At 40.3% G+C, this 26,714-nt stretch overlaps 1 protein-coding gene across 7 annotated transcripts in view; it reads right to left on the bottom strand.

Annotated features, from left to right (window-relative positions):
• The window catches only part of FNDC3B (fibronectin type III domain containing 3B), a 363,826-nt gene that overhangs the window by 46,877 nt on the left and 290,235 nt on the right, over positions 1–26,714 (bottom strand). For all 7 annotated transcript variants that reach the window (XM_050780053.1, XM_050780054.1, XM_050780057.1 and 4 more), the window contains 11 exons: positions 24,738–24,862; positions 23,096–23,270; positions 20,360–20,446; positions 18,469–18,607; positions 16,196–16,267; positions 12,681–12,799; positions 10,794–10,899; positions 9,653–9,825; positions 7,440–7,553; positions 6,494–6,643; positions 754–1,034 (listed from right to left, as the gene is read on the bottom strand). In XM_050780053.1, the coding sequence (XP_050636010.1) occupies positions 754–1,034; positions 6,494–6,643; positions 7,440–7,553; positions 9,653–9,825; positions 10,794–10,899; positions 12,681–12,799; positions 16,196–16,267; positions 18,469–18,607; positions 20,360–20,446; positions 23,096–23,270; positions 24,738–24,862 (1,541 nt within the window). The remainder of the gene's footprint in view (positions 1–753; positions 1,035–6,493; positions 6,644–7,439; positions 7,554–9,652; positions 9,826–10,793; positions 10,900–12,680; positions 12,800–16,195; positions 16,268–18,468; positions 18,608–20,359; positions 20,447–23,095; positions 23,271–24,737; positions 24,863–26,714) is intronic.

Here is a 26,714-nt window from a genome sequence, read left to right as displayed (position 1 = left end):
CTCAATGTACTAGCCTTGGCATAATAATACTGAATTAAATTATTTATGGTGCATTCATTAAACACTTTTTAAATAGGGTCTTGAGGTTTTACTATCCAAATCTAAGCTCACCTTTCCATAGTTCCTACACTACTAAACCATTTCATCTTCTCCATAACAGAACTATCCTCTGAGGTGCTTTCTGGTATGTGGAAGATATTTTTGATAATTTCAGTGGTTACCTGGCATTTCCTTAGTAAACAATGATTCTCAACATGTGTTCCCTCAGTTGAACCCTTGAGCTCTAGATATTTTTTTATTAGTCATTAAACAACCATAGGTTGTTTAATAAAAGTCAACATATCTCTAATGCCATCCTTTTAGAAATCTTAAAAGTTTTATCATCATTTAAGCCACCGTTAAGGTCGGCACAATGTCTGGAAGAAGCCAAATTCTTGGGCTAACGTATTGCCAAAGACCTTTTATAATTTCTGACTTGAGTGTTCAGAGGACTGACTTGAGGATTTGAGTCCACTCTGGGGTAGAGACAGGTGTGGGTCAGAGTGGACACAAAACTGTCCAGTGAGTCCCTGCACCCGTGTGGCTTTTTCACAGGTCTTCTGGCCTGAGGGATCAAGGTGAGACAAGACCCTGGACATCTGGGCTCTTAGAAACAGCTAGGAGATGACATTCACTGGTCATTTTTCCCCAGCAGTTTACTTAGAGCCCCAAGTGCTGATGTGTTGATGCAGATTTCTACTCCCCTGCACTCACCGGTAGGTGGTTTCTGGAAGGAGATCTTTCATAACATGCGTGGTGGTGTTGCCCACGGTAATGCTAGTGTCTCCTAGATCAATGTTGTAACCAAGGATTTCAGATCCGTTATTGCACGGCTCTTCCCAGTTCAGTACAAGGCACGCAGAAGGTGAATCAGGATAGGCATCGAGGGGCTCCTCCTCCAGGACACAGAGAGTGGAGACGGGGTCAGGGGCAGACGCTGGTGTCTGGCAAAGGACAAGTTCACTGTATGGCCCTGGCCCTGCTTGATTGAAGGCCTACAAAACAGAACAGCAAGACGAAGGCCATATTACACCATTAGCACGTTTTGATGCCTCTGAGTTAGCTGCCATTAAATAAATCTAAAGTAGTACACATTTCCAGACATGCAGGTAGAAATAAATCCTAGAAAATGTCTACTGTCTGATGACCACCTTCCAAAACATGCCAACCACATTTTTTCCATTATTAAAGCAAAATATGGCCGCCATCATTTCTTATGAAAAATAATTTAAAAATAATATTTTATATTTGCATGACCTATTTCAGTTTATACATCATCTTACATGATCTTCATAATAACCCACTATGGTAGATCTTAAATGGTAGGTATTCTTATCTGCCTTTTACAGAGACGGGAACTCAGAGTCAGATTAGATAACTTAGGCCTCAGATTTAGAGGCAAAGCTGGGACCAGAATCCAGTTCATCTGACTCTTAAGTCTAGAGCTGTCCTGGAATAGCAATAGGAAGAGGCATCTTCTATCTTCCACATGAATAATAAACTCATCCCTGAAGTCAATCCTTAGCACTCATCTGACTTTACCCAAGAGCAAGAGCTGATACCTAATCACTCCCAGATCTTTCAAATGCTTATTCATCACTAGGTCTCCAAGATGCCACACTTACCTCTCCTCCTACCTTACTTGCTGCTGCTGCCTCTCAATCACCATTGCTGCTTGCTACCATCACCCTGATCTCTTAACACTGGTGAGTATCAGCGCTTGGTACTTGGCTACCTCCTCTTTTCTACCTCTACTAAAACTTTTAGAGATGTCATCTTGTCTCAAGGCGTAAACACCACTGATAACCTACTCCCAAATTTGGATGTGCAGCCCACACTCCTGCTCTGAATACTGGTCTAGGGTATCTGTATTCAACCACTGAGTATCTCCACTTGCATGTCCAACAGGCCTCTCAAACTCAAATGTCCACACAGCTCCTCATCCCCATCCCATCTCTCCTTACAAAAACCTGACTGCATCTCCTGAGGTTTCCCTCATCCTTCAGAGCACTCAAGTCATAACTCAGTCATCCCTGAACACCTTTCTTCCTCTCCCTCTCATGCCCCTCTCCAGGCCATCAGCATATCCTGTATTACTCTAGTCCAACCACACTCTCTCCTATCTGGTTATTCTAATGACCTCCTAGCTGGTATCTATGTAGGTCCTTGCCCAATAATCTATATTCACAGCTATCAGAGTGATTCAGTGAAAATATGAATTGGGACTTTTGGTTCAAATTCCTTCAGTGGGCTTCCATCTTATTCAGAATAAACTTTGAAGTTCTTATGAAACCCTACAGAACCCTATATGATCTGCTGTTCACTACCAATCCCCTTCAAAAACCCATTAGCACTGTGACTTCATTGCCTGCTACTCTCCCCTTTACTGACTCTGCTCCAGCTACACTGTCTTCCCCGCTGCTCCACAGGGACACCAAGTTTGCTGCCTCCTCACAGCCTTTGCACTTGGCTGCTCCTCCTGTTCAGAAAGCTTTTTCTCTAGACATCTGCACAGCTCGCTCAATCACCTTCATTTGAGAGAAGGTCTGTAGGTGTCACCTGTTCAGCGAGCCCTCTCTGAACACATTTCAACTTGCAATCCTTCCCCTGTGGTCTTTCACATTTCCTATTTCCCTTCTTTGTTGTACTTTACATCATGACACTTATCACTGACATAGTATATAGTACTCCTCTGATTAGAATGCAAGTTACATAAGGGCAAAGTTGCCTGTCTGGCTCACTGTTGTATTATTTCTGGCAACTGTACTTGATACAGAGTATGTGTTCAATAAATGTTATCAAAAAGATTTTCTTTCTTATAAAGAGAAAAACATTTGGTAGCTTTCTTACAAAAGTAAATGTACTCTAAAACTTAGTTTTCATTTAGTGTACTGGACAGCTTATGAGGTCAAATTAAAAAACTAAAGGAGTTTGAGGTTTGTTTTTTTTTTTTTTTGAGACAGGGTCTGTCTCTGTCTGGAGTGCAGTGGCACAATCTCAGCTCACTGCAACCTCTGCTTGCTAGGCTCAAGCGATCCTCCCACCTTAGCCTCCTGAGTAGCTGGAACCACAGGCACACACCACCACACCCGGCTAAGTTTGAGCTCTTAAATCAAGGTCTAAAACAAAACTTATAACTCCTTCGTTAATTTCAAAGAAGCAGGCTTAAAGCATTTATTTGCTATTAAATCACAGTTGAAACTCTACTGTAATATTTTGTCATATCCATTTCTGTTTCATTACAATACCTCAACACCTTAACTCTTTTTGGAAAAATTTTAACATCACAAATTATTTTATGAGTATATATTTTGAGATTTTGGTACTGATATAAATGTATCACAGAGGAAGAAAAATAGGATATCATGGAGCCCAATGTCTGTATCAACTAGGGTTTGGTATTACCATATCACAGAAGGACAAGAATATGGCTTTTAAGAGTTGGAGCTTAGTTCGAACCTTGATTCCATCATTTAACAACTGTGTGATCTTAGGTAAGTTAATTTCTCTGAGCTTGTTTCCTCAGCTGTAAAATGGGGACAGTAATGTCTACTTCATAGAATTACTGTAAAGATTCAACAGGTTAATATGTAAAATCTTGGCAGAGTATCAGGCCAGCAGTAGGAGCTACACTTCCTTCCTTCCCACTGGGAAAATTATGAACAAAATAGTATTTTCTCTATTTTTTCAAACACCTTTTTATTGGGTACTATTTCAATACTTACAGAAAAGTTGCAAAAATAGTACAGAGAAATTTCTGTCTATCTCTCACTCTGCTTTTCCGAAGACCAACATGTTACAGAACTACAGATTAATGATCAAAACCAGGAAATTATCACTGGTGGCTGGGCATGGTGGCTCACGCCTATAATCCCAGCACTTTGTGAGGCCAAGGCAGTGGATCAGCTGAAGTCAGGAGTGCGAGACCAGCCTGACCAACCTGGTGAAACCCTATCTTTACTAAATACACAAAAATTAGCCAGGTGTGGTGGCAGGCATCTGTAATCCTGGTTACTGAGGAGGCTGAGGCAGGAGAATCGCTTGAACCCGCGAGGTGGAGGTTGCAGTGAGCCAAGATAGCGCCACTACACTCTAGCCTGGGCGACAGAGCAAGACTCTGTCTCCAAAAAAAAAAAAAAAAAAAAAAAAAAAAAAAAAGGAAAAAATTATCACTGCTACTATACTCTTAACATACAGACCTAATCAGAATCTTACCAATTCTTCTAATGTTCTTTTTCTACTCCAGGATCCTACCTTCTTTTAACTAGCCTGGGTCTATAGAAAACATTTGATTTATACCACTTTTCATTAACAGTTTTAAAATGAAATTTAATTCAAAATCAACTTTTTATAAATAATAGTATGCCTATAATATACAACATGCTCCATGAATGGAATTACACCAGCATTTAATTAAAACAGTCCTGAGAATATAAAAATTCCAAAATTCCTGAGCAAAACAAGAAATGTTCCACCAAATTTCTATGAAACACAGTATAGGTATTATAATACATTTTTATATTATTTTATTTTTTTGAGACAGGCTCTCACTCTGTCGCCAGGCTGGCGTACAGTGGTGCGGTCACAGGTCACTACAGCCTTGACCTGGCTCAAGTGATCCTCCTGCCTCAGGCTCCTGAGCAGCTGGGACTACAGGTGCCTGGCTAATTTTTGTATTTGTTTTTGTAGAGGAGGAGTTTTGCCATGTTGTCCAGGCTGGTCTCGAACTCCTGGCTCAAGCAATCAGTTGGCCTCAGCCTCCTACAGTGCTGGGATTACAAGTGTGAGCCACCATGCCCGGCCGATATTTACATTTTTAAGGTGCCAAATATTCAAAAACTATTGGCGTTTAACTTGACTTTGTAATCATGTTGAATGAAAATAGTTCATATTTGGTCCACAAATAACAATAAATCGATACAGGTTGAACAGATCCTTTTCCTGGCAATAGTCCTTTAGCATGGCAATGGTAATTTTAAAAGTAGTACTCCCTTCATAAGATCTGAGTCATTTTATTATAAATAAGTACAGACATTTGAAAATATATTTCTACTCCTGTTAATACAAGGAGGCAAGATTATTATGCAGGTTCTATTCTTATTAATGTATCTTTTATAATGTAGCTTTGAGAAGTCAATGCTAAGACAACATATACTGTGAGAGAGAAAAAAAAGGAACTATAATAACATTTTAAAGAAACACCAAAACTCAAAAACCATAACGGAGTGAAGTTCTTTACTGGGGTGGCAGACAGCTCTTTATTTATATCCTGCCTTGATAGAAAAACAGGAGTGTGGCACATAATTTAACCTTTCCCCAATGACTCAGCATCACTATTATAAAGATCAGACAATTTGCTGTGACACTGACTCATTGTCAAAAGGTTAATTATGTCCCAGGTGCTTCATTCGAGAAGCAAGAAAGGTGTATAACAAAAGAGTTTAATCAGAAATGTTTCAAATAAAGTAGACTTCAGAATTTAACAGAAATGCTTCAGTTGCTCTGAAAAATTAAGTTATGAAGCAAATATTTTCTCCAAAGAGACCAGAGACACTGGGTGTACTTGTAATAAGGAATTTGATCCATGACTTAAATCAGGTGGGAAGTTGACTTTGGCATCTCTGCTTCTTTATCTATTCAAATCTAAATGTGTATGAAGACAGAGCTCTTCAAGGTCAATAACCACATCTCATTAATCTTTGTATCTCTCTTCCTGATCTTCCTTTGATCCTGGTACAAAGTACTATAATGCTCAAGAAATGTTACTGAACAGATGGAAAGAGGAGGACAAATAACTCTATTTTCTCAAGAGACTAGGGCTTTACATAGAAAGAATAATAATATAGCCAAGTGAGTAAAATAAAAGTAAACCCATGGTTGTTGCCACTCTGGGGGTTTAGGCTATGAACCAATTTTTCTTGATGTTATTTTATCTGGACTCCCAAGTGGAAGCTTATAGATAACCAGCCTTGATAAGTGTCACTGGGAGGTGGGGTCCTGTAATCTAATGCAGACTAGTCCAAATTATTTTTGGCTCCATTTAACAGCTCGTAAAATAATTTTCTGTCTTTTGCCAGCTCTAAGAGTCTTTCCCACTGAAATGTGCATCTCAGGGGAATGAGACAGAAGGCTCCTTCCCTAAGGAGCTGTGTCATCTTTCCCTTGGACTTGGGTCATTTATTCAGCAAACTGATGAACAGACAAGATACAAGGGTGGTGAGAAGCAGAATGGAGAAGAAACTTATTTTGTTCTTAAGTTTCAGAATTTCCTAGAGAAGTGGAAATTAACTGCAAAATACCAAAACAACCAAATGTATTTTTATTTAAACAGACTCTTTTTTTCCATATCATCCCTCCTGACAGCCTCCACCACAAGCCTTTGAGTGGGTTTCCCAAAGTGTCTTTCATGGGAAAACCAGTCCTTGTGAGTAACATCAGAATAATGTCAACCTACCTGTAGTCTACAGCAATATTGTGCAGCAGGCAACAGGTCTCTTATTTCAAAACGGGTGTCTGTCCCATGATAAATGAGTTCTAAGGATTCTTCATCTTCTCCCCATTCCAACCTGTACTCTGAGATGTCAGCACCAGAACTATCAGGACTCTGGAAAGGCAGAAATTGAAGTAGTTAATGCTGCCACTGAGAAGAGAATCCTACTGTGCTTGTATTCAAGTAACTAAAATGGGAAAGAGAGCAACATGCCTCAGAATATTTAAAACACATATAAAAGAAAGGCATGATCACAAATATATACACCTACTACGTACCCATAAAATTTTTTTTAAGGTTTAGAAATTTAAATTTAAAATAGGGCCAGATGCGGTGGCTCACGCCTGTAATCCCAGCACTTTGGGAGGCTGAGGTGGGTGGATTGCCTAAGGTAAGGAGTTTGAGACCAGCCTGACCAACATGGTGAAACCCTGTCTCTACTAAAAATAGAAAAACTAGCCAGGCGTGGTGGCGGGCACTCGTAATCCCAGCTACTCAGGAGTCTGAGGCAGGAAAATCACTTGAACCCGGGAGGCGGATGTTGCAGTGAGCCGAGATTGCACCACTGCACTCCAGCCTGGGTGACAAGAGTGAAACTCCGTCACAGAAAAATAAAAATAAATAAATAAAGTAAAATAAAAATTGTTTTAAAAGAAAGGCATGAGAAATCATTTCCTCTCAATTTTGACTATGGTAAAATTTCCACAACTCTAAATAACATAAGCAAGTGGCAAGTGCTAAGGGTGATTACTATAGTATACAGAGCAAAAAAAAAAAATAAAAAAATAAAAAAATAAAAAATCATCTATATGTGCATTTTGAATTTGCAGCTTCCTTATAATTTGTATTTGTATTTAGGGGTAGATAAAGTAGAAGAAACAGAAGTTGATGCAGAATGTGCCTGACTTACCTCCCAACTCACTAAGACACATCCATCAGGCATACAAGAAATACAAGGTGCTTTGCACTGTCCAGGGGGCCCCGCAGCAGTGGTAATTTCTGAGACATCAGAATAGGGACCGTACTGAAAGAAAACACACACACACACACACACACACACACACACACACATGTATATATGTGTGTATGTGTTTGTGTATGTGCGTGCATATAAAAGCTTATAACCAAATAAAGGCTAGGCTAACATCATCATCAACACAACAAATTTACAAATATTGCCCAATGATTTTAACTTTCAATTCAATGTGTATAAGTTTTTCTCCTACGTACATTCCCTGAGTAGTAGATGTCTGTCATTTTTTTAAATGGAAAATAATTAGTTGGTTGACAAAATATTTTCCCTTTCTTGGGACATCTGAAATAAAAATATGCTGATTTTTGACAAAACAGGACAATCTGCTTTCATATTTCTCAGAGGACATCCAAGAAAACTAAGTCAGATGCCCACTGCAGTTTAATTTTTAATGCATAAAAATATACTTGGAATTGTTGGTGATCGAATTCTAGGTATTTCTTCTAGTTACTGGTACTTTCCATTTTGAAAATGAATGCTTCTGTAATGTTTTCTCAGTGTGTTCCCATCACCTCACCTATTCAAGGGTATCCACGGCAATCCTGATGTTACCATCAGTGACCACACTGCTCAGAGCCAGGAATTGCTAGAGACTTAGCACACTTTGAGAGAGTCACAGCCACCTGAACCGCCCATTTTAATGGTAGCATATTTGATACTTCAAAGGTTTGGGGCAGAGTAAAAACCTTCCAGGATAACAAAATATATGACTGTCCTTGTCAAAATGGGAAAAAAAGATGGGGAAGAAAAAAAAAAAAACACCTCTCAACATAACATGCAAAGATGCTCGGGAGTTGGGGAAGCTCTCTGAAATGGACCTCGGAAGATGACTACAGCAATATATATGGTGAATTTCTAATACAACATGAATAAACCCAAGCTGAAGATAGTTTCTTTATAGGATAAATCAGTGAAAGGGCTGAGCAAAGTACAACTCACACCAGCCCAGTTGCACATTTATCTTTGTTGTGGCAGACAGTAACTGAAAAGTTGATGAGAGAATGGGGTAGACACAACAGTGTGTTCACCACCATCCATCTTCTTTTCACTTACATGATTATAAGTTCAGGTGCATAGGCGTTAATGTTTAGACTTTTTTGTTTTCACTTGAGTATCATTGTTGTGTCTGAAATTCTTTTCTATTGGAGAATTAGAAGAAATCCAGTTTCGGGTGCTCTGCCTAAGGAATAGCCCTTCTTTTATTCCTTTACTTTCTTAATAAACTTGCTTTCACTTAAAACAAAAAGTCACTGCAAGTTGGGCTTTCTTATTTTTTAAAAAAATCATCAATTAGCTAATTATATTTATTTGCAGGGAGCCCATCTATACAAACTACTGGCACTTTGGATGGGACATTTAGCATTAGCTGGCTTTACCCACACCCTTCTGCCCGCTTTTATGCTTCATCAATCTCTAAGCCCACCCAAAAGCCTCACAGTTAATGGGACTCCCACTGCTCATTATTCATCTCCCCCCAAATCTACATCATTTGGCAATTTTAAAGAAAAAAAGGACAACCACCTTTATGGATATAACACAGACATATGTATTCTCAATCTCTGATAGCTCAACTTGACAACTCCAAATGGAGCAATAGAAGGAAGGCCAGAGAGTCCTACAGTTTTCACTTGAAACAAAACAAAAACAAGCTGGTGTCCCCAGCTGCTACCCCTCTCTAGTTGTAAAAACTGACCTAAGATGTTGCTGGTTCATTTAGACAAGAGCGTATAAAACTTTTATTAGAACTATTATATATTCCTAATTTCCCTTAACTGATAAAGTCAATAGAAGAAAAGGAAATTTTCTGAAAATTGTCAAAAGTATCTACAGGGTGATATCTTTATTTACCTTGAGTGCTGTCTTCATAGAATGATATGAGGACAAAAGAAACAAAAAACGTCTAATGCTGGGTCTATATGAAATCACAACAATATCAACTCAGAATTAAGATTTGCAGACACTGCATTAATGGTTGTCAAGGTTGCATTAAGACTGCCAAAAATTTCAGGAGGCTAGAGACAGAAGTGCTAGCACTTTGGGTTCTGACTATGCATTCTGATTCTGGTTACAGTGTATGGGCTTATACTCACCCCTCCATCATTCAGAGCCCGCACCCGGAAGCGATACACGGTTCCAGGAAGCAGGTTACCGACAGTGCACTCCAGCTCTGGGCCGTGGTACACCTCCGAGGCTACGTCTTCGGGCTCCGTCATCTCCACGCTGTACTCTGAGACCTCACAGCCACTTTCAGATGCAGGAACATCTGGGAATGAAGAATTATTTTCATCTTAGAACACTTTGTACTTCCAGTTGACCAAACTGCACCAGATTTCACACAAGTTGTGCAAAATATCACATAGGTGGCCTGTCCTCAGTATCTCCCTTACAAAAGAATCCCTGCCCACCAAAAAGAGATATAAAAATAAAAGTTTCTGAATGATGTTATCCATACTCTCCAAAGCAAGTCCATTGAAGTTTATTTAATTACATTGATAAAATAATCCCCAAATCATAGGAACATTAGATATATTTCTTCATATTTTAATGCTAGGTAAATGGAAGAAAAAGAAGGAAGAAAAATCTCTTTAATTTGAAACCAAAGGTCATATTAAATCAAAATACAGGACCCCAGGTTGGCACAATTTATTATACTTTAGACATAAGTGGTGGGAAAAAATAGTCTGCTAGAGAGTTCTGTACATTTGTATTTATAATTTTACATGTTGTAAACAGCTTGGCACAACAAAAACGCTAATACAGTTTAAGTCAACGCTGTAAAAACATCAGGACCCACACAGGACAATGCAGCAGAGGTGGTTACACACAGAGACGAGGAAGAATTCCATGTGATCTTATAAACTATTCTTTGGTTTAATTTCTAAATTGAGTACAGAATTTTTTTCCCATTAATAAAGTTGAAAACTTTCTGAAAAAGACTGGCTGTTCTTGAAATACTCCCTAGAAAAGTGTCCCCTGAAGTGTGGGGGATAAACCAGGTGTGTGGCACCATCAGGAAGAGGAGGATGAGGGACAGTGTTGGGGGTGTGGATGGGGGGAATGACACACATAAAAAACCTGGGTCAACATACTTCAAGAGGAATGTGGACATCTTCAACAGACAAAAACATACGTGGTCTTTAGAAGAAAGCTTTGAAACTTAACTACAAAGCGTAAGTCTTCATCTCCGATTGTCCAAACTACCAATGTCAACGGGAAGGTTTGTTCACTCACCCCACTCTAAGTGGACTTCTTTGTGCTTTGGTCTACCCAAAACCCTCGGTGGTCGACACTGACCTGGTGCAATGCTTAGTGTGCGAACAGGGAGACTTTCAGAACACTGCAGGAGAAACACCAGAGAGAACCATCTCTTAGTTACTGTGAATTTATCAGACCTCTACATATCAGGCAAATTCCACCCCATAACTGCAAATGTTACCGAAAAGGGGTTACACACTAAATGTGTGCACATTATGGTAAGCTTTTAATGCAATTAAGATCTTCATATAAATGTGTGTGTGTGTGTTTTAAGGGTGGTTATAGACTTCATATGGCACTGGGAAAAACAAAAATGATTATTTTTGAAGTTAGATTAGCAGACATGAGTACTGTATATCCTAAGCAATTCTTTTCCTTTAATTCAAAATTAGAAAGACCCTTCATGAGGACAGAAGAGAACACAAAACGACATCTGGATGAAATTTTAAAATGGTACCATAAATGGCCAACCATTCACATACAGAGCAGAAAAGCAAATAAACTCAATATTAATCAATTGATTCTGACATTAACCAGCAGGCACTGTTAACGCTAAAATAAGTAGGCCTTTATTTTGCAGGATCTGGTTGTGTAAGGCTAGCGATATGGAAGCTGACCCGATTCCTGAGACAGGAGAAAATCAGGTAGAGCTATACAGCTCAGCCACATTCAATTTTCTCCCTGAGAAGTGGCACAGAGGAAATGACCTCTATGCATTTGAGCAGTTCAGACTCAGTGCCACCTTGTGTAGTGCCTCACACATAGGAAGTACCACTGATAATCTCAGCTTTGATTTGGATTTACTCCACCCTGGGAGGCACTCCAGAAAGCTTCGGCACTGTATAAAGATGGTCCAGCTGGACCTTCTCCTCACAGGGAGTGTCTACATGGGCAGTCTAGATGTCCTAGTACCATCCTTGGGGGCAAAAGAAAGTAAACACAAAAACTGATGTTGCAAGTGGGTTGACTAGAAAAATCAGGCATTCAAACGGCAGGTATTCTCTTGAAAAGTCAACCCAGCACAGGGCTGTAAGCCACCATCTCTCCTTCTCTTTCATTCTAAATTATTAGTGGTTTCAAATCATAATGTTAAATATCTCTACAGTGAAAGTATCTTTTGGCATCTCATTTCTCACTCAGTTTTCTGAGTGTAAGTTAAAACCATTTAGATAACAATTATTTCATTTCTAGAGTACTCCATGTGTATTTATTAGGTTGTTTTGAGACTATGAGAGTACAATGTGGTTGAAACTAAGACTCCTGACATGTTAACTGGTTAGTCTGAGGTCATATAAATAGTAGAAACAAAAGAATGGATCTTGCCTACAGATGTGTACGTTGGGTACCACAAAACTTAAGGAGGTGCCATTCAGCTCAGTCATCATGGATTTACATTGTTTTTACAACAACTTTCCAGCAGATGGCAGTAAAGTACCTTGAGGAAGGTATGTCTCAAATTCTTAAAATTGATAGACGTGATAACAGCAGTGCTGCACAGGTCTTATCTTTTAACTAGAAATTCTATAGTTTTTTAATCATTGCAATAACCGAGGTCTCCTTTATTTAGTCAATGCAAATTCCAGATAATTTTCAACCGTCACAGGTGATCACGTCAAAGACTTCTGAGAAATAAGTGAGTGACAAATGTACCTGAAAATACTACAATTCAGTAGGGAATCATTTAGGCCTATCTTATACCTTTAAAGAGCAATTCAGAAAGCTCTATTTTTCATTTCCTGACTTGATACTATCAGGTTGCATTACCAAGATACATTGTTTAAACTGCAATTTGATTCTGATGTTACAGACAGCTGGTCTGAATTTGATCAAAGAGGTTTACTTTCATATGGAAACAAAACCAACCTGGCTGTGTCCACCGGTACTGATGCAGCACGCTCGGAGTTTGTACAAAGTGCCTGGTTTCAAGTGGGTGAAGGTGTATTCGGTAGCCGACCCGCTGTAGGCCACTTCCCACTGATTCGCTGTAAAACAGGACTTATGCATGACTTTATGCCTCTTGTAAAAAATGGAGTATATCAGCCATTGCTGACAAGAAAAAGCTCTATGTTTTCAGGAAAACCAACATCTTCTTTTTCTTTTTAAATAGCCAGAAAGCTCTTCCTTTTTCTTTTACAAAGTTAAATACCAAAATAACATGGAGTCATTTTTAATACTTAGTGTTGCTGGCTAGACTACCTATTATCACCACGATTACATTTGCTATGAGGTTTGGATGTGGGAAACCATAATGAAACGTGCAGTTGGCATGGAAGGAGTGGTAGGAGACACAGAACAGGGGTGGGCAAGCTATGAAATGCTCCTGGTGTGAGGAGGCCTCAGGGGCAGCCAGGCACGGGGCTACTTCTTGGCCACGAGGCTTCTGGCAAGTCTGGGGCAGCATGCAAGAATTTCTCCCTGTTCTTACCTGCCTGGAGGTCAAAGGTAGTGAAACCCTCTTTTAAAAACTGGGTCTTCTGACTGCCTTCATGGAGCCCCACTTAAAAGACAAAAATTACAGGCGGTGGCTCACGCCTGTAATCCCAGCACTTTGGGAGGCCAAGGCAGGTGGATCACCTGAGGTCAGGAGTTCGAGACCAGCCTGGCCAACCTGGCAAAACCCCGTCTTACTAAAAATACAAAAATCAGCCAGGCCTGGTGGCGGGCACCTGTAATCCCAGCTACTCGGGAGGCTGAGGCAAGAAAATCACTTGAACCCAGGAGGCGGAGCTTGCAGTGAGCCAAGATCGCACCACTGCACTCCAGCCTGGGCGACAGAGCGAGACCGCGCCTCAAAAAAAAAAAAAAAAAAAAAAAGGCAAAAATGCCTAGCAGGGTGACAAAGACCAAACGTGGCATGACCCAAGTGATCTTGACCACTCTGCAGAACTGAAGAGAGAAACAGTCACCAGGAGTCTGGGTGCCCCCTGAGGCTGATGCCGTTGGACGCAAGACCACCCAGGGCTGCCTCGGCCACCTGCCTGACTCACAAATCTGGGCCACCAGGAGGCTCTTCACTCCTCTGCTTTATTCCTTTTCATGCTGTGTTTCCAGCTGACCACTTTACAAAAGCCTTTTACTACATGAAGTTGTTTTAGGAGAAATGCTTTTACAGTATTCCCTGGTATTTTAAGTAGCGTAACTTCCACAAATTCCCCCAGCAGTTTATTAGTTTAGATTCCTGATAGAGTCGCATGCACTAAGGCCAGATGAAAAAAGGGAACTATCCTGATATTACAGGTCGAAAAAACCTGTACTGAAAAGGTGACTGGGAGCAAAGATTACTGAAAAGATTCACTCACTCACTCAGTCATGCAGTGGCAAAGTTGTTAACTGTAAGTCTAGAATGGCCCCTACTTTTGATTTGATTTGTCATCAGTAGCTAAAGGGAGCCATGAGAATTCAAAACATACTTAAATATTCACAAGGAGCCATTGGCATACACATGACTTCTATCCTAGGTGGGGTTTTCTAATGAAGAAAAGCTAAACCAGGTTTTTTTTCTTCTTCTTTTTTTCTTCTTCCAAGACAGGGTCTTGCTCTGTTGCCCAGGCTTAAGTGCAGTGGTGTGATCTCAGCTCACTGCAACCTCTGCCTCCTGGATTCCAACGATTCTCCTGCCTCTGCCTCTCGAGGAACTGGAATTACAGGCGCATGCCACCACACCCAGCTAATTTTTGCATTTTTTCTAGTAGAGACAGGGTTTCCCCATGTCGGCCAGGTTGGTCTCAAACTCCTGACCTCGTGATCCACCCACCTCAGCCTCCCAAAGTGCTGGGATTACAGGTGTGAGCCACCACGCCAGGCAGTTCTAAACCAGGTTTTTAGCACAAAATATGATTTTATGTTTAGAACAGCTGTGCTCATCTCAAAAGAATTCTCATGTTTTCAGCTTAAAATAGGACCCAATAGATTTAAAAACAAAAAAAATTCCAGGTGGTTCTCATGGTACAGAATAAAAAGCCAACCACACATCAGCACTGCTGGCTTGTAAAAGTTATATCAATCCTGTCTGTTTTAGGCATAAGCAGTGCCATTTTTTTAAAAAAACTAATGGTTAGAGGAATTACTACAGTGGTGAGATGATATGTCATTTAAAAAGTTTTAAAGACTATACTTTTCTCTATTAAAGTCTAATGAACGAAAGAAAACCTCAGAATTTTTAAAAAGGCACTAAGGAATTTTATTTCTAACATTTGTCCCATGTTAATCCACCCAGTATAAATAGTAATAAATAAATAATCTGAAGTAAAATGACAATGAAGTCGGAAAGAAATTTTCTAAACTTGTTATAAAAGTGCGACTCTTGTCACTAGCCCACAACACTATATATTTCATGCATGGGAATTTGTAGATTACTGAACCCACTCCTTCACTATCTCCACCTCACTATTCCTGCTGATTGCCTCTGATACTTCCTTTGCTTATAAGATTTTTTTTTTTTTTTTTTTTTTGAAGATGGAGTCTCACTCTGTCACCAGGCTGGAGTGCAGTGGTGCAATCTCGGCTAACTGCAACTTCCGCCTCCCGGGTTCAAGCAATTCTCCTGCCTCAGCCTCCCAAGTAGCTGGGACTACAGGCGCCCGCCACCACACCCAGCTAATTTTTGTATTTTTAGTAGAGACGGGGGTTTCACCACACTGGCCAGGATAGTCTCGATCTCTTGACGTCGTGATCCATCCACCTCGGCCTCCTAAGATGCTGGGATTAGAATGTGAGCCACCGCTCCCGGCTGCTTATAAGGATTTCCAGAAAACGTATGGCAAGTTAGGAGATGAAAACACTAAATTTATCCAATTAATTAGGAATTCTAGTTGAAAAAAAGACATGGAAGCTGAGTGTGGCGATTCATGCCTATAATCCCAGCACTTTGGGAGGCAGAGGTGGGAGGATTGCTTGAGGCCAGGAGTTTGAGACCAGCCTAGATAACATAGTGAGACCCCATCACTATGAAAAATGTATTCTTCCTCATCTTCTGAGGCAGAAGAATCACTTAAGCCCAGGAGTTTGAGACTGCAGTGGTCCATGTTTGTGCCTCTGCCCTCCAGCCTGGGTGACAGAGTGAGACCATGTCTCAAAAAACAAAACAAAAACAAAACAAACCAAAGAAACAAAAGCAAAAGATCAACCAAACAAAACACCAATGAAAAAGATACAGAAAAAATTTTAAATAACACAAATGTAAGTTTCAAGCAGACTCTGATCTCTGGTGCTGTGTTTGAAATAGAAAAACAGCCAATATGTGATTAAAGTTTGTTTACTGTAATAATAGTTCTATCGTTAGAATTAATGGTTGCTTGCTATTACTATAAAGATGTTTACTATATCAGAAAATAGAGCTTGCTACTGGCTTTGAATAAAACAATTGCCAAAAAGTTCACCTTCAGACTTTCCATCAGTAATCTCTAGCAAGTACTTGAGGATTTCTGAACCACCATTGTCCTTAGGAGGATCTGGAAAATAACCAAATGTCTTATTAGCAATAAAAGGATATTGATTTTTATCGGTAAACATCATCAGGACTCATAAAATCACATACCATTATATTATCTTAATTCTAGACTTGACCAAAAGGCAAAATAATTTATTTCACCAACTCCACTGTTTAAAAAAAAGAAAAAAAAAAAAACAACCCAGGAATCTCTGAATACTATCAGATTATTCAAAGTTCTTAAATCTAGAAATGTCAAAGACCATTCGTGTAGTGAAATATGAACCAAAAACTCGGTACCAACTGATCAAGTTGTTGAATTTACTTGAAGGTGCTCTTTAATATATTTGATGATTTTTATACCAGATGATATATGTTCATATTTCTTATTTTATTCTTTTTATTTCACTTATTTTATCAGTGACCAGATTTTTTTTTTTCCCCTCTGAGATGAGTCTCGCTCTGTTGCCTAGGCTGGAGTGCAATGGCTCCATCTTGGCTCACGGCAACCCTTCCTGGGTTCAAGTGAGTATCCTGCCTCAGCCTCCCGAGTAGCTGGGATTACAGGCACCCACCACTACGCCTGGCTAATTTTTTTTGTATTTTGAGTATAGACGGGGTTTCACCACGTTAGGCTGGTCTTGAACTCCAGACCTCAGGTGATCCACTCGCCTCGGCCTCCCAAAGTGCTGGGATTACAGGCATGAGCCACCGCGCCCAGCCGACCAGATTCTTTTGAGTGATGGAAAGGAACGGAAAGAGAAGTACAAAATTTATTGACAAAATAAATAAAATATCCAAATGGAATACGTCCATTCTAGCACAGTTTCCTACCAAGCAAACTTTACATCCCAGGTGAATGTGGTATGAAACCAGAGGTGTGGATCAATGAGTGCCAGTGCACCAGCAGACAGCCTGAGAAAGAAGGTTCTGGCTTATTACTAGAGCCCTAGGTGCCTTGGGTATATAGACTACCCCTAACTCTGTGCCTGCAGGAATTTTACTTTCTGAGCAGAAAAACACTTTCTTTGCAGCCTAATTTTGCAAAACTATAAAGAATGTACCTTTAATTGTCTGTCTGCCGCCTCGATATTCTTAGACATAACGGAGATTTTTCTAAAAAACCTTAAGTTTTACTTATATATAAATTTAGAATATTCACTTCCCCTCTCCTTCACCTGCTTTCCATTAATGTATATATATTTTAGTAGATATTTACAATAATAATTATAAAGGTAAATATTATAGCATATAGCTGTAGTGTTGACAGAACTTTCTGAGGTTCTTTGAGAGAAAAGCTCTATGGTCTGGCTAAAAGCACATCTAAATTTTTATCATTTCTCTGAATTCTATCCATCTTTCGGGGAAACAGAAATCCTAATAATTCTATCTCACAATTATTAGGTAAGTTGAAACAGTTAATATGTCTCAGTGGTTAGTGTAATAATGTTTTAAATTCTCCTTATATTACTTGGCTGCAAGGTAAAATTTTATTGAAGATTTCAACTTTTTTGCCTATTAGTTAATATTTTTATGACATTAGTAAAAATGATATGCATAACACTTTTACATATTAATTATCAACCTTCTAACTGTATTCATTTTATTGAAATAATCCACACAGCAGAGGTGAGGCACAATATCCTTTTACCAGACAACCTCAAACTCCTTATGAACTTTAATACTAAAATTTCCCAAACAAACACCAATGAACACAAAACTGTCCCTAATTCACTGCAACTTAAACATTCTGTATGCCAAAGTTTAGTTAACAAACCTAAATTTTGATTTATTTTCAATATTAACTTTATAAATCAAAATTTTTCTCTTAAGTATTGCTAATTTTTTAAGGATGAACTATTGAAGAATGAACAATGCATGCAGAGATTACTACATTCAAATCAATGCCTTAAAAATACAGGAGAAAATGTATGTAATACAGGAGAATCATAGAGTAAATGAGATACTCTTAAGAATCATCCACTTTAATTTCCACTAAAATTTAATCGTCCTTTATGATTACATTTTAACAAAACTGTCCATTCCAATTTGTAGACTTCTCAGGATGTTTCTCACACATATATTCCGAATGTAGAAAACTTCTGCAAATAATACCATCCATAATTTTTTTGGCTTGTCACTACTAAAATTAATCATTTTAAAAAAATATATCCAAAGAAAAAAAAATACAGCAGCAGCAGCAGCAGCAGCAGTAAAACATACCCCATTTGACACTAAAGCCATGAGATGTAACTGGGCCTTTGACAAGTGGTCTGGTAGGAGGTCCAGGCCTGTCAGGACTTGTCGTACAAACAAGAACTTCGCTTGGACAGCTTTTTCCTTCCGTATTAGAAGCAGTCAGCTAGAACACAACCAAGGAAACGTTAACATGCTTTAGTTATCAGGGATCACTAAATTAATGGTCACTTTTTAACATGGTGAGATGAAGGCACCCATAAACTCAGACACACACACATTTTTTTCTCTTTTAAACTCAAGTATCAATTTAACAGTATTTATATTATAAATCATTTACTGTATAGTTGGTTATTAACAATTAAAAATAAAACCAGCTGGGCATGGTGGCTCATGCCTGTAATCCCAGCACTTTGGGAGGCCGAAGTGGGTGGATCACCTGAGGTCAGGAATTCGAGACCAGCCTGACCAACATGGAGAAACCTCGTCTCTACTAAAAATACAAAATTAGCCGGGCATGGTGGTGCATGCCTGTAATCCCAGCTACTCAGGAGGCTGAGGCAGGAGAATCCCTTGAACCTGGGAGGCAGAGGTTGCGGTGAGCCAAGATCATGCCATTGCACTCCAGCCTAGGCAACAACAGCGAAACCCTGTCTCAAAAAATAAAAAAATAAAAATAAAATAAAACCATAAGGTGGGTTTTAAAGATATTTTTACCCTTTCAAAAAGACATAATAAAACAAGTATGTCATCACCTGATTTGTATTGTTTTGTGAAAGGAAAATGTGGGGTGAGTGGGGACATAAAAATAGCCCCACTTTTTAAAGAGTAGGGCAATGCCACCTTGTGGAGAAATGTTAGCAGTATAGCTATGTTCTCATAGCCAGCATCAATAATAAGGATTTTTAAAAATGTTAAAAATTCTCATTTCCTTCAAATAGTCACATACTGCACTTGATAATTTGGCAACTATTTATTGAGTGATTGCTATGTGCCAAATAACAGCATTTGGTCCACCACTTAGAGAAGAACGTGTGGAATCAGAAGACAATCCTATCTTCCAAAATACACACTTGTCATACTAGAAAATATGGTGCTGCAGAATATTGTTTTGATCTCTTAGTGATTATAAAGTCGTATTCACTTTTTTGGCTACTACACATAGTCCTATAGTAATGTTAATGGTGGCTGTTAATGACCAAAGACAGCCCAGGTCGGGAGGGGGTGGGTCATGGAAGAGAAAATTAAAAACAAGTGAGGAAAAATAAATGGGCTGAAGAGCAAAGAGAAGTCTGATTGAAAAGAAAAAGGTATGGAGTGCAGGTGAGTGACAGGTACACTCCAGCATCTGGTATGCCTCTTCCCAGGCAAGGGCACCTGGCCATGCTGCAAACGCAATTTATTACAGCACATGATGACAATTTTTATGCTCACAAACTGGTTTTAAAATTAAAGCATGGGCCAGACGCAGTGGCTCACGCCTGTAATCCCAGCACTTTGGGAGGTCCAGGCGGGCGGATCATGAGGTCAGGAGATTGAGACCAGCCTGGCCAACATGGTGAAACCCCTGTCTCAACTAAAAATACAAAAAATAAAAAATAAAAAATAAAAATTAGCTGGGCCTAGTGGCGCATGCCTATAGTCTGAGGCAGGAGAATTGCTTAAACCCGGGAGGCAGAGGTTGCAGGGAGCTGAGATCGTGCCACTGCACTCTAGCCTGAGTGACAGAGAGAGACTCCATCTCAAATAAAGAAATAAATAAATAAAGCATGGTGTGCACTTTATAAATGTTACTTTCAAAATGTAAAGTGCTGTCAACTTCAGTTTTTAACCTGTAGAGACAATCTGACATGGTAAATGGTGAAATAGAAAACAGTTTCATTTTTAAGCAGTTCAGGCAGCAAAATGACTGACTCACCCTGAATTTATACTGTGTGCTTCTTTTGAGATTTTTCACAGTACAGGTTAAATCCTCTCCAGTGTATTTTGGGTGGAAAAGGTTATCCTGAAAAGGCAAAGCCAGGAAGAAACATCAATATCAAAAATTCTGGGCATTAAATACCTTTGAATATAGGATTTTTATACTGCCTTTCCCTACCATCAGCAGCAACTGGCCAGAGGTCTGGTAGCTACTTTTGCAAAAGAGAAAAATCAGAAGCCCAGAGTATTGTGGATAGCACTTGAGTTTTAAATAAAAATTTATCTCCATCACACTGTAATTTTTCCTGGGTCTGGTCAAATTTATTGTGACAAAGGAGTTAAGTACTTTTTGAAAATACATTGAACATTTTTAATGTTGTCATGAAAAAAGTCCTTTGTACTGAGGTCCTTACTATCAAGCTGCAATGTGCTATGCAGTAACGTGTGGCTGAGCTTCCTGACCACACAGTGCCCTCTTCTGGCCAAGGGAGAAAGGACAGCTTAGATGGGAAAGGGCATAATCGTTTAGGAGGGCAAACATCCCACTAAAAGTTGAATTCAGGGAACTCATTCAATAGTTCTGTCTCTATCATTCCATCATTCACTCATCAAAATACTACTTAGCACCTTCTCTGTGTTGGGTTGTCCTCTAGGCTCTAAGGATTCAGCACTGCTCAAGAACAGAAAAGGCCTTGCCCACAAGAAGTTCACATTCCAGTGGGAGAAGACAATACAAAAAAGCCACTACATATGTCACGTGGTGTTAAGTGCTATGACAAAAACTAACGCTAGGTAGGAGGATACAACGGTGGAACTAGTGAGGGCTTTCTACAGCTGCTGGAGGTAAATATGGCAGCCATATGTGGCTCTTTGAATTTAAGTTGATCACAATTAAAAACTCAATACTGGCTGGGCATGGTGGCTCACAACTGTAATCCCAGCGCTTTGGGAGGCCGAGGTGGGCAGATCAACTGAGGTTGGGAGTACGAGACCAGTCCGACCAACATGGAGAAACCCTGTCTCTACTAAAAATACAAAATTAGCCAGGCGTGGTGGCGCATGCCTGCAATCCCAGCTACTCAGGAGGCTGAGGCAGGAGAATCACTTGAACCTGGGAGGCAGAGGTTGTGGAGAGCGGAGATTGCACCACTGCACTCCAGCCTGGGCAATAAGAGCGAAACTCCATCTCAAAACAAACAAGCAAACAAACCCTCTATACTACAGGCCAACAAGCCTTATGTCAGGTGCTTGAGAGTTGTATGTGTGTAAGTGCCACCATACTGGATGGCACAAATTACAAAATATTTCCATCATTGCAGAAAGTTCTATTGGGTGGTGCTGTTCTACAGGGTGATCAGGGAAGGACTGTCCAAAGAAATGACATATGAGAATAGACCTGAAGAAAATGAGGGAAGGGAGTCAAAGACATCTGGAAGGGCATTCTGGCCAGAAGGCAGAACTGCAAAGGCCTTGAGGCCAGAGCACACCTGGTGTGTTTAAAGAACAGACTAGAGGCTGGCTGGCCGTGGTGTAATCCCAACACTTTGGGAGGCTAAGGAGATCACGAGGCCAGGAGATCAAGACCATCCTGGCTAACACAGTGAAATCCCATCTCTACTAAAAATACAAAAAAAAAATTAGCCAGGCATGGTGGCAGGTGCCTGTAGTCCTAGCCACTCGGGAAGCTGAGGAGAATGGCATGAACCTGGGAGGTGGAGCTTGCAGTGAGCCATGATTGCGCCACTGCACTCCAGCCTGGGTGACACAGCAAGACTTCATCTCAAAAAAAAGAACAGACTAGAGGCTGATAAGACTACAGTGGAAGGAACGAGGACAGTAATGGAGAACCCAATCACACAGGACCCGGTGGGCACTGTAAGAGCTCTAGGGATTTTACTGTGAAAAAGAGGGGAAGGCACTGAGACAGGAAGGATCCTGAGCAGGGCACTGACATGATCTATTTGTATTTTACAAGATCATGTTCTCCACCCAGGCTTTGCATGGAGAACGGGCTGTAGCCTAGTAAAGATGAAGTTAGGAATATTAAGAGGCTATAATCCAATAACAATATCATGTTACTGCAACAATCCAGGGGTGAGATGAGTGCCTCATAAAAGGGTAGTAGCTGTGGAGATGATAAAAAAAAAAAAAAGGTTAATTTCTAAGGAAGATTCAAAAGGATCTTCTGTCTGATTATATATGGGTCAAGGATGACTCCAAGAGTTTTTGTTTCCCCAGCTACAAGAACAGAAATGTCATTTACAGAGATGGGAAAGAACAGGCTGCTGTTGGTAGTGGTGGTGACAGAGGTAGAAATTAAGAGTTTGGTTTTGGGCTGGGCGTGGTGGCTCATGCCTGTAATCCCAGCACTTTGGGAGGCCGAGGAGGGCAGATTACGAGGTCAGGAGATCGAGACCATCCTGGCTAACACAGCGAAACCCTGTCTCTACTAAAAATACAAAAAATTAGCTGGGCATGGTGGTGGACGCCTGTAGTCCCAGCTACTCTGGAGGCTGAGGCAGGAGAATGGTGTGAACCTGGGAGGTGGAGATTGCAGTGAGCCAAGATTGGGCCACTGTACTCCAGCCTAGGCGACAGAGCGAGACTCCGTCTCAAAAAAAAAAAAGAGTTTAGTTTTGAACTTATGCAGTTAATTTCATTTCATGGTGCCCTGTAGTTATAACAATACTGACTTGTACAAAATACAGAGAGGTATAAAATCTGTAAAACTCACATTTTCATCCTCCTGAATTTCCAAGGTGTAGGTGATCACTTCCTCAGGTGAACAGCCTTCTGGCTTACTCCACTGCAACGTGACCCATGTGATACCAGCTCGAACCAGCCTTGGTGCAGAAGGCATCTGAGGGATATTTCCTAATGTGTAGCATACCACCTCTTGGCTGTAACCACTGTAGAGAAAGAAAGTGAGGCACGCAGTTAGAAGCATGTGAACAGGCTTGGCACTTTAAAAGAGGAAGGCTCAGCCTGCATACTACCCAACTCAGCCTAGCAGGTAGAGTAAGCAAAGCCAGGCAAGGATGCTGTGTGTGATATTCCCTATAACCACCTTCAGCTTCCCCATCCCCCCACCCCATGATCTTCTACTAGACACACACATCAAGTCACAAGACAATATACAGCTGGCCTTCTGTATCCTTGGGTTCCGCATCTTGAGTCCACATGAATGAAGTGATGTGTGGGCATTATATTGGATATTACAAGCAAGTTAAAGAAGATTTAAGGAGAGAAGGATGTGTGCAGGTTATATGCAAAGACTAAGCCATTTTATATCAGGGACTGGGGCATCCATAGATTTTGGTATCCATGGCAGGGAGGTGGGGAAAGTCCTGAAACCAATCCCCTGTGGAAACTGAAGGACAATGGTACTTAAGAATTCATTTTCCCCCTCAAAAGCACTGGACAGAAGGCATAGCACAGTGCAATGTCTATCAAGGTATAGGTCAAGAAGCCTTCAAATCAATATGAGCAACAAATATTTGTTGATGAAATAATGTTTTACCAATATATACAGTGCTGTTTTTTGAAAGTTGGTGGATGCTTCCAATTCATTTAAAAATTCTTGAACCATATAGGCTTTTTATCGGTATGACTTTTGCAACCAGGGAACTCTAAAACTATAATGGCTACCATGGTGGAGGAGGCAGGTCTGTAAAACTTTGTGATGTTAAAAAGAGGTTCTTTACGCTGGAAAGAAGGTTGGGGACCACTGATGTGCAAAGCCTTTAAAAAGATTTCAACAAGCAGTGAATGAAAGAAAAAGATTTTTCCCTTAATCAAGAGTTACCCCGCAAGTGCAATTGAAATGTAGTCTTTTCAAAGCCTCTTTAATCAATTGATACCTTACAGTACACCCATTCTTGCCTTTCTCATACAGGCTACAGGCCTGCAGGGGCCTCCAAGACAGTCCAGGTTTTCTCCAATTCTATATCTGCCCTGGGCTTGACAACAATGTCCAGCCCAGCATCTCTTTCTTTGTACCAGGAGACACTCACGTAATTGAAAAAGGGCAATTGAATCAAGAGCTCGCTAAAGTGATAAAAGAAAAAGGCATGTTATCTAAAAAAATAAAGCTCCAAGAGGAATTCCTTTCAAAATCTGTACTGCTACCTTCACCTTGGTTCTTAGAGACCCCTAGTGGGGCCTTCGCCATACAGCTTGCAAGACTGCAGAGGCCATAGTGGCATTCACCAGCTTAAAGGAGGCCTTCTCTCCTCTGATTAGGATTCCATCTTGGAAAACCTCCAGTTGATTTAGTGTGGAGGCAGCAGGCTTCCTCATGCCTTCCAGTGATGCAAAAGAAGGCTCAAGATCACCATCCAAAGGCTGAAGGGCAAGAGGACAAGGAAATATCATACCTGGTGCCAATGTCGTTTCGAGCAGCCAGCCTGAATGTGTACCCCATTGCCGGACAAAGCTTTGTCAACTTGCAGTGCTTCTGGCTCCCGAAGAAGCACTGTCTGAAACCACTGTTTCTTTTTCCCTAAAAGTAAACAATGAAACAATGCATATACTTCAAAAAAAAAAAAAAACCAGATAATCCTAAATAAATGAAAGAGCATCTTGAACATCTTGAATAAATGTTTAATTTCCTAGTTTGAATGAACAAAAACAATAGAAGCTTATAGGGAAGTGCCCATGTAGCAGATAAAGCACTCTAGGATGAAATCTCATCTTTAACATAAAGGCACTACAGAAAATTCTGTAATTGAGACAGGTAATTTACTACACCTGTGGTATATCTAAAGTGATTTTTTTTTTTTTTTTGGTTAACAAGATTAAAAAAGGTCCTTTCAGGCATAAGACGATGCTCCAGTTAACGATCACAATTTCCACGATCCTCTTCTTTACTCGGATTGGCCGAAAATGCCCAGCCTGATCAACCAAGAGTCTGACTGCATCCACAGAGGGGTCACAGGCTCTGAAAATACACAGCCTTTCCCAGTAACTTCTGAGCACCTAAAGACCCATCTCTGCAGCTGAGTGTGCCATACAAGGCCCTCTCCAGCTGCATCTCTCCTGCCATGCAGTGGCCTCCAATACCTTCACGAGTACATTCCAGTGATGGTGAGTTGTTTCTTCACTGATCGCTGATACTGGTCACGAACCTTTGAATCATTTTGTCCATGTCTACTTTGCTCGTAACAGTGCTTTGGACAAACTGAGAGCTCAATCAATGCTTGCAGAGTGGAAGTGAATGATAAGTACTTGGAACACTGGTTGAATTAATCTATGTATATTACAGTCACTCTAAGTTTCTTGTCAGGCTAAAAATGTATTTTGAATGCCTTCCTAGCTTTACATGATACTTCAAATTCCTTGAAGTACAAATAAAACACTTTAGTAGGGTCTCATAACAGGCCCAACAAGTAAGAAAAAAGCCTAACTGCCCTATGCCATACTCAGAGGCATGTAACACTCTTATCAGCAGTTTGTTAGAACACTTCCTATACATAACCCCCATTATCTTACTATCTTATCCATGTTCATGCAAAAGAAAACCATATGCTACCATTGAATGGATCTTAACATTCTAACTGGATAGGCCCAGGACCTTGAACAATCTGTTGGAAGTTCTCTATTTATTTTACAAAAAACAAAGCAACCACATGTTTTACATAAACAAATTTATGTAATTTTGTTACATTTGTTCAGCAGGCCTTCAGATACCACTAAAACACATTCCAGGTGATGTTTTAATTAAAAATAAAATGAACACACCACTAGCTTGAAAGTCACTACGGTGAACACAATAAAAACAAACACACCACATTCATCCTCCTCAAATGAACCCCTGTCCCACCCACCTCCTCGAGCCAGGTAGCACCTTTCACCATGGAAAAGAGTGGAAGATCTAACAGTCTTTAAGATTGAAAGTTCATTTTATCAAGGGTTCAAGGTGCATTCAGATGCAACTTGGCGGCCGAGTTGGGGGAGTGCAGTGAGTAAAACCTGACATTTCTCAGGTGCTTCTTGAGTGAACTCACTATGTGGCTGGCATGTCACGCCCTTATGCTTACTTCAACCTTGAGTGTTGAGGTTGAGGAAGATGATTTATTCATATGCACACACTTGCATAATTACACTCAGCATCCGATTACACTCTATGGGAGCCCTGGTATGTGTCGTATCCATTTCAGGCTGTGGCATGATCTACCTTCTTTCCTCCTCTATTTCTGAACTCAGAGTAAACAGTGCAAGAAAGGCACATCCTGCCATGGCGGAAGCTCTCGTCTCTTCCAAACCCCATGTTGGCTCCCCTTCAATGCCTCATTTTTCCTATTTCTTTATTTGGTCTCCTTTCCCCTTTACTTGTGCTTAGAACTGTAGCCAGT

Source organism: Macaca thibetana, chromosome 2, assembly GCF_024542745.1.
Source record: "Macaca thibetana thibetana isolate TM-01 chromosome 2, ASM2454274v1, whole genome shotgun sequence".
Lineage (NCBI taxonomy): Eukaryota > Metazoa > Chordata > Mammalia > Primates > Cercopithecidae > Macaca > Macaca thibetana.
This window is presented reverse-complemented; position numbering and strand designations above follow the sequence as displayed.